Genomic DNA, 13,224 nt, shown 5'->3' with positions numbered 1-13,224 from the left:
CCAACACACTGGAATACAAGTATGGATATCTGACCCTTCACTTCCAAAATAGAAGGACTTCAACTGTATGCCAAATCATAGGGATGGAAAGGACCTTGGAGGTCTTCTACTCCTTCCCAAGGCAGGGTCCTTATATCATCCCAGAAAATTGGATGTCCAATCTTTCCTTCAAAACCCCAAGCAATGGAGCACCCACAATTCCAGGAGGCAAGCGGGTCCCCCCAATTAATCATTCTTGCTGACGAGAAATTCCTCCTTATTTCCAAGTTGAATCAGGCTCTGAGGAGCTTCCACCCATTTCTTCTTCTCCTGCCATCAGGTGCTTTGGAAAACAAATTGACTCTCTTTTTCCTGTGACAGCCCTTCAAGTATTGGAAAAAAGCGATCATGTCACCCCGTAAGTACCAAATTTTGTTTTCTGTACTTAATTTTGTACTTTTGTAATTTTGTACAAAATGAGCTCCTGATACTGACATTTTATTTATTAGATTTATATTCCAGCTTTTGTAGTGGTCTCTTCTCCAATGTATTCCTACAACAGCAGTCCTGGACTGGGAAAAATGACCTGCCCAAAGTCATCCACAAATGGAGATGGACTAGTATTTGGGACACTCTCTCCCTAGTCCAGCACCTTAATCACTAAGCCAGCTTAACGCTGCTCCATTTGTGCAATGAGAAACCTTGAAATGTTGAGTGAATATGACAGTTGCCAAAAAACATCTGGAATAGGTCTATCTATTATTAAGCCACAAAAAGTTAAGTGCAACGTCATTATTATATCCTTCTAAGGAAGTGTAAAGGAAAGCTGCTGTCTTTGTATCCAGCTCATCTGCTTTTCTGAGGAGTCTATCTTAACTGCTGTTACAAAAAGCCACTAGACTGAATGGATTCCTGGTGTTCCAGCAGGAAAGGGCTCGTCTCCTTGACTATAAAAACATGTTGGGAATCTAGAAAGAGTGCAGAGAAGAGCAACCAAGATGATTAGGGGGCTGGAGGCTAAAACGTATGATGAACAGTTGCAAGTACTCAGCATGGTTAGTCTAGTGAAGAGAAGGAGCAGGGGAGACCTGATAGCGGCCTTCCAATTTTTGAGGGGCTGCCACAGAGAGGAGGAAGGGGTCAAGCTATTTTCTAAAGCACCCGAAGGCCAGACAAGTAATAATGGATGGAAGCTGATCAAGGAGAGATTTAACCTGGAAATAAGGAGAAACTTTCTGACAGTGAGAACAATCAACCAATGGAACAGAAGTTGCCTTCAGAAGTTGTGGGAGCTTCATCACTGGAAACTTTCAAGAAGAAACTGGACTGCCATCTGTCAGAAATGGTGTACGGTCTCCTGCTTGGGCGGGGGTGATGACTGTAGGCAGCTAAAAGCTATCTGGCCTGCAATGATATATTTGAATTTTCCCTGTCGTTTTTCACCACCCAAGCAAGGGAAAATTATGCCTTTCTCGAACAAAGGCTGAGCAAAAAACTGGGGACACTAAGGAAGAGCCTCAAGGAGGAATGTCCGTAGAAATCAACCCAGCCTATTGGATGAGAGACAGAAGCACCTCTGAACAGCTCATCTGGAGAATGGACTGCCATCTGTCAGAAATGGTGTATGGTTTCCTGCTTGCGCAGGGTGTTGGACTAGATGACCTACAAGATCCCTTAATCTGCATCTGTTACTTGATACAAACCTTCTTTGTTAATTGCTTCAATTTTTGCAGGGTAATATCGGCAATCTGTCCAACGAGCCAGAACCTCTTCTCCCGGTTTAAAATCCTGTTTTAAAAGAACAAAGTGAGGGAATGTAACTTCAAGCCTAGTTTTGAAAAAGAAAAATTTCCACTATTCAAACATTACTGGTAGTCCCAAACTTACAACCATTTGTTGAGCGATTGTTTGAAGTTACAGTGGCATGGGGGGAAAAAAGTGACTTACAACTGGTCCTTGCACTTACAACCATCAAAGCATCCCTGTGGTCACGTGGTCAAAATTCAGGTGCTTGGCAACTGGCGTGTATTTACAATGGTTGCAGCATCCCCAGGGTCATGTGATCACCAGTCAACGAGGGAAGCTGGATTCATTCAGCCAGAGGTCTTCAACCTTGGCAACTTTAAGGCTGGTGGACTTTTAACTCCCAGAATTCCCCAGCCAGTTGGCTGGGGAATTCTGGGAGTTAAATGTCCACCAGCCTTAAAGTTACCAAGGTTGGAGAGCCCTGCATTAAGCCACACTATGTGATTAACTGCAGTGATTTTGCTTAACAACTGTGACAAAAAAAGATTGTCGAGGCATGGTGCACCTGACTTAACAACCTCCTTACTTAGCGACAGAGATCCCGATCCCGATTTGTAGGTGGGATTAAAGGGTTTCGTTTTTCTATGCTCTCGGCTACCGTTTGTGCTTGCGATCATGGCCTGTGACTTCCACTTAAAGCCATTATTCGTAAGGACTGGAGAAATGCTTACGATAAATTCGTCATCTTTTAGGCCCTCTTTCCTCAGCGAAGGCCGCTCGAGCGGGCGCAATCGATTGCTATCCCAGTAAATCCATTCATCGTAACGATGACTCCAGCGTTCAAAATGGACAAGCATCTTTCCTTCCTCATAGTCTATCTTCTCAATGCGTGAAGGATACCTTTAGAAGACAAACAGAAAAACGATAGTTCAGCGGCTTCCTCTCTACAATAGAAGAGAATAACAGAGTTGGAAGGGACCCTGGAGGTCTTCTAGTCCAACCCGCCCTGCTTAAGCAGGAAATCCTATACCATTTCAGACAAATGGTTCTCCAATCACCCAGAGCCTTTTTGTGAATTACTAATCCTGAAGTATTGCAAATTAAAAGGCTAGGAGGAAGGGATGGCTTCCAGTAGCTCAGAAATAGGCTGAATTCCTGCACCGTCGTATGATCATACAGGTAGTCCTCAACTTACGATCACAACTGGGTACCATAATTTCTGTCGCTAAGCAAAGCAGCTGTGAAGTCGTCCCCAGTATCATGACCTTTTTTTCCCCATTGTTATTAAGTGAATCCAGCTTCCCCGTTGACTTGGTTTGTCGAAATGCAGTTGGAAAAGTTGCCAACGGGGTGGATATAAATTGATTTAAAAAAAAAAGCAATTTTTTTTATTTTTTAAAATTTAAATTGGATTTTAATTTTTTTTTTAATCAAATTTATTTAAAAAATGCTTTTGGAGTAAAAATCTACCTAAAAATATTTGTTTATTTAAGATACATTAATATTTTAGTTTATTCAGCATGAAATGGAGTTTAGTTATGTAGCATAAGGCTGTATATTCTGCAATATTTACACTTTCGATAAACTCATTCAATGAATCCAAGCTCTGCAAGCTAAATAGGAAACCTTCGTTTTGTTTGCAAATAATAAAATTAAAGAGTCTAGCTGCCAGCAAGAACGAGTCCTTGCATTTAAAGAGCACCTGTCATTTCAGACCCATCATGGCAGTGCCTGTTAGCGGGCATCCACTCACCTGCTGCCCGCCATGTCCCTCATCTTGTTGCGTCATTGCCGCATCATCAGCTGTCCCATTAAAGTGAATGGGGCTTTCAGTGAGTCAACAGTGGGTCAGAGACGCTGTGGGACAAAGATGACAGTGGCTCTTTAAAAGTTACGATTTAAATCAAGTTGATTTAAATCGGGCCTTTTTACTAGTGATTTAAATCATGATTTAAATTGTGATTTAAATCGAGTTGGTTTAGATCAAATCCACCCTGGTTGCAAATGGCAATTATATGACTCTGTGATGCTGCAACTGTTATAAACACATGCCAGTTGCCAGGAGCCTAAATTTGATCATATGATCTCAGGGATATTGCAATGGTGGAAGTGCAAAAGCAAGTTGTAAGTCATTTTTTTCCAGTGCCGTTGTAACTTTGAATAGTTTCTAAGCAAAGTCTAAGTTGAGGACTACCTGTATTATATTTGTGCATATTCATTATATGTAATTCCTAGCCTTTATTGATTTGTGACATTTCCATTAGACTTCCCTCAAAACACTTTCTAATATATCCAAAATCCATGAGCAGTTAAAAATATCTGCAGTTTAAATAAACTAACTGGAACCAAAAACAAAGCACAAAGTTGGGATCTCTCTCTCACACACACACAAGATCATAGTGTAATAACAAATAAAACACAGAATATTAGCTATTCCCAACAGCTTGTCTTTAAGGATGGAAACTCCTATAATAGCTTTGCTGGCTGGGGAATTCAAGTCAATCCAAATCCAACCAGAAAACAGAAAGTTGGGAAATGCATCAGTATGTAAGACAGGTTATTAGTTGCTGCTTCAAATTAAGATTCTCCCACTTAGCAGTTTCTTCTATCAACTGAGAAGATACGGATTGCCAATTTTCATTCGTATTCCGAACACCCCTGCAATTAATTGTTTTCAAAACCGAACAACAGTTCCTTGGCTAGTATCGTGGACACCAAAGATAAAAATACTCAACCTCTAAATCTTATTGACATAGCACCTAACATGAGGTGTTTTTATGAATCCTCTGTGGAAGTCACTGATAAGAATGCAAGGGGGAAAAGTTGTGGGTTTTGTGCTAGGATTGATCCACAGGTATTAATTCATAACAAAGGTACCATAGTCATTTTCCTAAACTACTGTATGCTTAAGTTAATAAATTAAGGGGGAAAAGTGCCCAGTGTAAATATTTTATATTGTTAATCTTACCAATGATAAACAGTCATATGAACAGTTATTTAGAAGCCCAACTTAATGTCAAAGAGACTTGCATAGTGTAGTGGTTAGTGTAATATAGTATAGTACTCTCATTTCAACAACCAATATATTTAATATTTGATGTTAAACACGTGCAAACCACTTCAGCATCCAATGCTGCTATCATACCACCTTATAGTTGCTTATTATTCTCTGCTCCAGTTTGCTTGATTTGAGTCATGTATATATACATATTTCGAAAATACTTTCTGATTTTACTTGTTAGCTGATTCAATATGGAGATTTGCTGTTTTCTTTCCAAAAAAATAAAAAATAAAAATTTTTCTCATCCACATTTTTCCATAAGCACTGCATTTTATCTTCCCTATCAGTACATGGCTTGTCAATGAGTCCAATTTCTTATTAGGATTATCATCATGGCAGAGCCAATCCAACGTTCTCCTGTTTTATTTTTTAAAGAGCAAGATACGGGCAGAGATTCTATTTATTAAATCTGAAAAAGTCAATTTAACATAGCTTTTAGCTATACATCCAGGGGCACTACTATACTGTTTGTCTTATCTAGAATCAGAATGCTGGATAAAACTAGTTCATTCTTGTGATTAAGGCACCAAGCTAAAAATCAGGAGACTGTAAATTCTAGTCCCGCCTTAGGCACCAATCCAGTTGGGTGACCTCGAGTCCTTCACTCTCTTTTAGCACTCAAGAGAAGGAAATGGAAAACCACTTCTGAAAACTACTACTAAGGCTAACTTAAAGGCGAGTGCACAGCCTCCCTCTCCCTCTCCCCCTCTCCCTCTCTCTCACATATACACCTGGACTCTGAGAAGATGAAACAGGATTAAGTTTGGCTTAATGGTTTGTTTCCCATCTTTTTCGTTCATTGCAACATTTCTGCAAATTACTTTTGAGATAGTAAAGATATGTTAGCGTGAAAGGGATGGATACATGTTACACAGCTGTGCTAAAAATAAGAAAATAGCCTTGCATTGCTGGACCAGAGGTATTTTTATCAAGGAAGAAAATCAGAGCATGAGGATTTATAAACCGGCTCTTATTAGACAGCTTTAAGTCGCCTTTTCAGATCATCCATTGCAATGAACTTTCATTCTACTCTCAAAAAGAATTTTTATGATTAACCTTACAACTTGAAGATAATAAAAGTATCAGAAAAATTCCAGCGGCAGCTACTCTCCGGCCTAGGTATTCCATCTGCTTCACCATTACACTGCTTTTAATTTTTCTAAAATGAAATTTTACTTCTAAACTGTGGAAGGCAAAGACCATAAAAGCCACTTCTATTTGGAGCCACCAACATGCCAAAGAAAGCATTAGGCCGGAATCCAATCTAAGCACTGTTGCCTGTTTAAGGCTAAAACGTTAAAGAGGAACAGTGAAATCGGTACAGCAATAGAGAAAGGATATTAATTCCATAAGATGCTTTATCTGGAGCTATTGAAGATACTCTTTAAAAATGTACTTGTCAGTTATTTTAACAGAACATATTCAAGGTAAGTTTTAACAAAATGAGCTAGTGCTACCCAAATTGTTCACATTCAACAGGTTGTCTAAACAAACCGAGCTATTCGGCAAAATAACCCCTTCGTAGCTTTCCCCCACCCAGCCTTTCTACAGCTGCACATTTTAACTTTACAGTAAAGATGATCAACAATTCTTTGCCATTCCTGGTGTTATCCATACTCCAGTCCTAGAAAACATGTTTAAACTGTAGTAAAACACCCTTCAGAGAAGTACCTTTCCAAAGAAGAGGAAAAGGATTGGCAGAACTCTTAAGTCAGCTTGATGAGCCTGACTCATACTTCTTCTTTGTACCGTAGTATTGATCATAGAGGTATTCCTTTAGTGAGAACCATTCGTTTAGCAACTGTGCAGTTACAATGGCACTGAAAAAAGTGACTTACAACTGGCCCTTGCCCTTAGAACCATGGTGGTGGATTGGTCAGGATGTAGTATTGCTAGCTAATTCTGCCAACTGCCAGGAGTTCGATCCTGACTGGCTCAAGGTTATCTAACAAAATGAAATTCAATGGTGAATAAAGTAAGGTTCTACATTTAGGCAAGAAAAACAAATGCACAGGTGTTGTATAAGTGATATCTGGCTGAATAGTAGTAACTGTGAGAGAGATCTTGGAGTCCTAGTGGACAATCACTTAAATATGAGCTAGCACTGTGCTGCAGCAGCCAGAAAAGCCAACACAGTTCTAGGCTGCATAAATAGAGGGATAGGATCAAGATCACATAAAGTGTTAATACCACCTTATAATGCCTTGTTAAGGCCACACTTGGAATATTGCATCCAATTTAGGTCGCACAATGTAAAAAAAAGATGTTGAGACTCTAGAAAGAGTGCAGGGAAGAGTAACAAAGATGATTAGGGGACTGGAGGCTAAAACATATAAAGAATGGTTGCTGGAACTGGATATGTCTAGCCTTATGAAAAGAAGGACTAGGGTGACATGACAGCAGTGTTCCAATATCTCAGGGGCTGCCACAAAGAAGAGGAAGCCAAGCTATTCTCCAAAGCTCCTGAGCACAGGACAAGAAGTAAAGGGTGGAAACTAATCAAGGAGAGAAGCAACCCTCAACGAAGGAGAAATTTCCTGACAGTTAGAACAATTAATCAGTGGAACAACTTGCCGCCAGAAGTTGTAAATGCTCCAACATTGGAAGTTTTTAAAAAGATGTTGGATGACCATTTGTCTGAAGTGGTGTAGGGTCTCCTGCCTGAAGTGGTATACGGGATTGGACTGGAAGACCTCCAAGGTCCCTTCCAATTCTGTTATTCTATTCTTTTTCTATTCTATATTCTATATTCTATTCTATTCTATTCTATTCTATGGTTAATTCAGCCTTCCATCCTTCCGAAGTCAGTAAAATTAGGACTCAGACTATTGAGGGACATATGCTGACTCTGTATGCCGCTTAGAGGAGGCTGTAAAGCACTACGAAGGAGTATATAAGTGCTATTGCCATTGCTACATGAAGACCATTCACATAACCTAATCATCTTCAGAAACTGAATCCAAGACTGATATCAGTATGTACATTTGGGGTTCATTATGCTACCCCGTTTACATTGGTAGAATAAGTGAACTGGAATCAGGAAGGGGATGATAAGTGCTTCAGGCAACAGGTCACCAAAACAAACAAGGAAAACATGTCAATTCCCATATGAGTCCTGGTCCACAGTGCTTAGAATGCAGTATGGCAGGCTAATTCTACTAACTGCCAGCAGTTCGATTCTCATGGGCTCAAGGCTGACTCAACCTTTTACACAGTGTAAAAGCACTGTGAAATGGTACATAAGTCTAAGTGCCATTGCTATTATGAGCATCGCAGCATGCCAAGGATCATGTAATCAAAATCCAGATGCTGGGCAACCAGCATATATTGAGTCCACGGTTACTTGATTTCCATTTGCAAACGCCCCAGCTCGCTTCTGACAAGCAGGGTCAATTTGGGGGTGGAGGGTGGGGGAAGCAAACATGATGAACATGTGATTCACTTAATAACGGCAGTGATTCATATAACAAGTGAATTGGCAAAATTGTGGTTAAAACGTTCGTAAAATTGGATTACTTAACAACTGCTTTGCATAGCAATGAAAAGTTTAGTTCTAATTGTGGTTATTAAGTCAAGGACATCCTGTACTGCATGGTTAATAGATGTCTCATATGTGGCTGGTATGAGAACTGACAAAAGTTTACAATCTCTAACAGTTTAGTCGGCATCTTTTTTAAAAAGCCTCTGGAAGGATGAAGCAGTTTTACATACTTTTGTTTCCAAAATGTAACAACCCCATAAACAAACACAGAGGCCTTGATGTTTCTACGTTACCTGATAAATCCCTAATGGGAGAAATTTTGCAAGGAAAAATTGCAAAGAATACTTTTATTTTTTAATTCCAGGGTACTCCTGCAATCCACAAATCTGCAACAAGAGTTCCTTGGCAGGGTAACAATTTGCCATGAAAATACCTAGCGGGGAATTCAATGCTAGCAAGCCTATCAAATATCCTGTCCCATATTTAAAATTTATTTTCTCCACAATGGGTAAAACAGGTATTTCCTGTATTAATGGAATATCCATGGCGGGTGGAGCATATGCATTGCACTAAAACCTGAATTTGCTCAAAGGTAATCAGACAGGTACATCTATAGCTGATTAGGTGTTAAGAGCTGGTGACTTCCATTTTGTTACAGCAATATCCTGAATTACAACTTCGGATAACTCCCAAGCTAAACAACATTATTATCTTTTTTTCTATTAATTAGTGAACAGAAAAAAAGTTTCTTGCGCACTTGTACTGATGGGAAATATAAAAGCATTCTTTCAAGTGGAAAGATATACTTACCAAGTTAATCAATTTAAATTCTGAATCTTCTTTTTAAAAAATAAAAGAAAATTGTGTATTTTCACAGGAGAAGAATCTTAATTTGGGTGTCCATTGGTGACTTTTATATACTTTACAAGAGACCATATTTTTCTTGATCCAAAAGCAATTGGTTGATTTGATGTCAACCAATTTACGTTCTCATATTACGATCCTTAATTGAACCAATTAGTGTGAAATTGGTACCATTTCATGTTAATGTGTGTATTTATGATAGCTATTTGCATGCTGCCTACTCACTGGTCTCTCTTTGATCATGCCTGAATAAAGGTATTACAAGAATCACCCATTTTCTCTAACTTGCACTTAAAAGTGGCATTATGAAAGGATCCATTGTTTACAAAACAGATGACTTTTTTTCTTATATTCTGTGAATTAGTGGATGTCTAGGAATCATAGATGACCGTCTTAGTGTGCAAAAGTTCATGATTTTTTTTAAAAAAGGAAGAAAAACTGAGGAAAAAAATTAGAGCTTTTAAGCACAAACACAAGACCATCTGCATCAAAATTATATAAAGCTATTACAGTATAAGAACTTTTTAAAAAGGAATTTATTCCCACTGTGCACCTGAAGCAAAACAATCAACTGAATCATACAAAACACAGATAATGGGAGCAAGATGAAACACCTGGTGCTGTATATTATGAGTCTTTCAAGTGAAACACTTGCAACTATTTATTTCAAGCCTTTATAAGCCCAACACAAGGAATGTGACCCTAGGCAGTGTACAACACAAATAAACATTAAGAACACATGCCATACTTCATTAAAGTAATACTCAGTCCTTAAAATAGAAACAAAACAGGGGATAATTAAAATAGTCACAAGAGGCCTTTCCCCAACCTCTGACACTACCCAAGCACCTAGAACAAAAAGGCAGTTTTTAAACTATTTTTTTGAAAAGCAAAAAAGCATTGGGGCTGGTCCTATATTCGGCAGGAAATCCATTCAGAGAATATTGTGTATTTTGTTAAGGCTATCCACCATAACGTGTATGGTTCTGACTCATTTAAGTTACCAATGTTTTGAAATTTCATTCTTGATTATGTAATACAAAATCATCTGTAGCTACAGAATGTGTGTTTGTGTGTGTCTGCCTGTCTGTCGATGTCTACATACAGAAACAGGAAAAGCTTCCAGACTTAATTGGTTATGTTGAAAGTGGTTTATGATGTACTCTGAATTCTTCACTTCAATACAGGCAGTCCTCAATTTATGACTGTAATTGAGCTTGGAATTAGGATAAGTCATGCCAGTCATTAAGCGGGTGGTTGCAAAGCAAACACAGCAATCATTAAGGGAATCCATTGTCCCCAAAGGGTGGGGTTTTTGTTTTTTGCCGGAAACAAGAAATAAATGCCAGCTTCCAGCAAAAAAAAAAAAAGGTTTAAATCAAGACACGACTGCAACCAAAATACTATCAAGTGATCGGAAGAGGCTTGGCCATTGGAACGCTGAATCCAGCTTATAATTTTTTTATGTGGTCTGCTGTAACTTCAACCATTTATAAATTGAGGGTTTTACCTGTACTGCTGGAGATCTACTACAATGCCTTTTTAAATAAAATGTTTCAAATCCTTTTCAGTGAGGCTTAGGCAGCTGATTTTCAATGATATTGAGTTTGATGACCCTGAAAGCCATCCACAAGTTACCTGGTTAAATGTTGTTTCAAAAAGACTGACAGAAGCCATGTTAGTTATTTGCCAGAACCCTAGAGCAAAGAATTGGATTATCATGTATTAACAAACTAAAGATTAAGAATCCTAAAAAAATATTAAGTGTCTTATGATTATAAGATGACATATTCAACATTTTAATATTAACTGGGTGCCCTAGAGAATACTTAAAAAGTGAAGATATCAGCTCACTGTGTTTGAAGCATACAATGGGGAAGGGAATAAATTACTCATTGATATAGGCTACTCTGTCTATTGCCATATTTTGATTTAAATTTTGTAAATTTGTTCAGATAGTATTACAAACACTGATATCATTGAAAGACGTAATGACATTTTTCAATGTTAGAAAGATTTATAATCTTGTAAGCTCATATTCTGTTTATGAACTGACTCATCTCTTGAAGTAAAGGCTGCATTATTACACAGTCAAGGTTTCATAATGTGTTTAAAAATTCAGCTTAATTACATTCTTTATTTTTATCCCACCTTTATTATTTTTATAAATAACTCAAGGTTGTAAACATATTTAATATACCTTCCTCTTCCTAATTTCCCACAACAAAAATTGAGAGATGAATTTGACTGAGAGAGTCAATGGCCCAAAGTTACCCTGATGGCTTTCAGACTTAAGACAGGACTAGAAATCACTGTTGCCTGGTTTCTAGCCTCATGCCTTTATCACTACATTCTTTACTTGGAATATATTACTGTTTCTTGTATTTTTCTACTCTTTGCTCTTTTTTTCTTTTCTTTTCTCTCTTTTTTGTGCATCAAAGTAATATTTCTTAATTTTAAAAAGTTATTTCTTGAACAAGGTCTTTTAACTGCTAAGCATTTTAAGTTGTTTTAGACATTTTTTAAATATAAGTATGTATTAGGCATCGTATGAAGATGTCCTCGATTTACAACAGTTCATTTAGTAACCGTTCAAAGTTACAACAGCACTGAAAAAAGTGACTTATGATAGTATTCCACACTTATAACCGTTGCAGCCTCCCTATGGTCACATGATCAAAATTCAGAGGCTTGGCAACTGGCATGTATTTATGTCAGCTGCAGTGTCCTGGGGTCAACTGATCACCTTCTGCAAACTTCTCACAAGCAAAGTCAATGGGGACAACAGATTCAGTTAACAACTGTGTGACAAACTTAACACCTGCAGTGATTCACTTAATAACTGTGGCAAGAAAAGTCATAAAATGGGGCAAAACTCACTTAACAGATGTCTCTTTAACTTAGCAACATAAATTTTGAGCTCAACTGTGGTCATAAATAGAGGATCAGCTATAATTAGTTTCCATACCATTTTTGTAGATAATCCAGGGCTTCCAAGCGAGCACCAATTTCAAATGTGATCCCGGGACGATGTGGAGGCTTTCTGCTCATCTTGATAATCTTCAATTTATCCTTCTTGTTTGCTACACAAAGAAAGAGAAAAATAAAATCCTGGAATTAAAGAAAACTTTCAAATGTGTCCATACATACACTAAATATCACAAATCCAATAACCGCATTTTCACGGCATCTTAACATTAAAGCAAAAATTGTATTATGATGAAATATAGGTATCCAAAACATGTAAAGATGCTCAACTATTACTTCTTGTTAACTTTATGATTATTCATGTACAGCCATAGTGCCATATTTGTATGTTTATCTGTTGATTAAAGAAAAAAACATTAGCCGAGATATTGGGAGGAGGACTGCCTATTTCTGAAAAAGACTTATGAATTCAAACAGGATTTATCCCAGATATAACACATACAGTACAGAGAAATCTCAGATTGTAAAATCCAATGTAAAAATTAGGCTATTGATTCATTCTCCTGTGTTGATTTTCATCTATGGAGTAATTCTGTTGTGTTCATTTCAATTATGAATTTCCAAACAGACCCCAGCCTACAGGTCATTATGCCTATATCAAATATAATTTTCTTAGCAAGCCAATAATCAAATTGAAGCATATATCATGCTGCTGTAATTTAACAGAGCATCAACATGCTCCAGGACAAAGAGATTTCCCTATGGGCTGACTACAGGTTGTCCTTGACTTACATGATCACAATGCAGAGGTTCGGCAATTGACTCATATTTATGACGGTTGCAGTGCCCTGAAGTCACGCGATCAACTTTCTGGGTAAGCAAAGTCAAGGGGGAAGCCAGATTCACATAACAACCCGTGTCTGCGGTGATTCACTCAACAGCTATGGCGAGAAAAATTGCAAAATGGGGCAAAACACACAACCCTTGCCTCGCTTAGCAGCAGAAACTTGGGGCTCAATTGTGGTCATACCTCGAGGACTGCCTGTAGACTGGTCTATTCCATACTGTTAAAATTCAACAGAAGGAGATGGGGCTAAGGAAGGGGAAACTCGCTGATCGGACAGGATTTTAAAATTGGAAGTCACTCTCGTATGAAACTACAGTC

At 38.1% G+C, this 13,224-nt stretch overlaps 1 protein-coding gene across 7 annotated transcripts in view; it reads right to left on the bottom strand.

Moving 5' to 3' along the window:
• Positions 1-13,224, bottom strand: part of PHF20L1 (PHD finger protein 20 like 1) — a 55,754-nt gene that overhangs the window by 41,676 nt on the left and 854 nt on the right. For 5 of the 7 annotated variants that reach the window (XR_015749053.1, XM_026678534.2, XM_087962193.1 and 2 more), the window contains exons 2-4: positions 12,100-12,214; positions 2,457-2,625; positions 1,683-1,767 (exon numbers count right to left, since the gene is read on the bottom strand). Coding sequence is in view for 6 of the 7 variants with exons in the window: in XM_026678534.2 (XP_026534319.1) it covers positions 1,683-1,767; positions 2,457-2,625; positions 12,100-12,182 (337 nt within the window). In the remaining variant the exon portion in view is untranslated. The remainder of the gene's footprint in view (positions 1-1,682; positions 1,768-2,456; positions 2,626-12,099; positions 12,215-13,224) is intronic. The other 2 variants (XM_087962195.1, XM_087962196.1) reach the window with 1 other exon arrangement.

The sequence above is a fragment of the Notechis scutatus genome, chromosome 3 (genome assembly GCF_049901735.1).
Source record: "Notechis scutatus isolate UNSWTSFEM ecotype Mainland chromosome 3, rNotScu1.2, whole genome shotgun sequence".
NCBI classification, from domain to species: domain Eukaryota; kingdom Metazoa; phylum Chordata; class Lepidosauria; order Squamata; family Elapidae; genus Notechis; species Notechis scutatus.
Note: the sequence above shows the minus strand (reverse complement) of the source record. Positions and strands in the feature narration are given on the sequence as shown.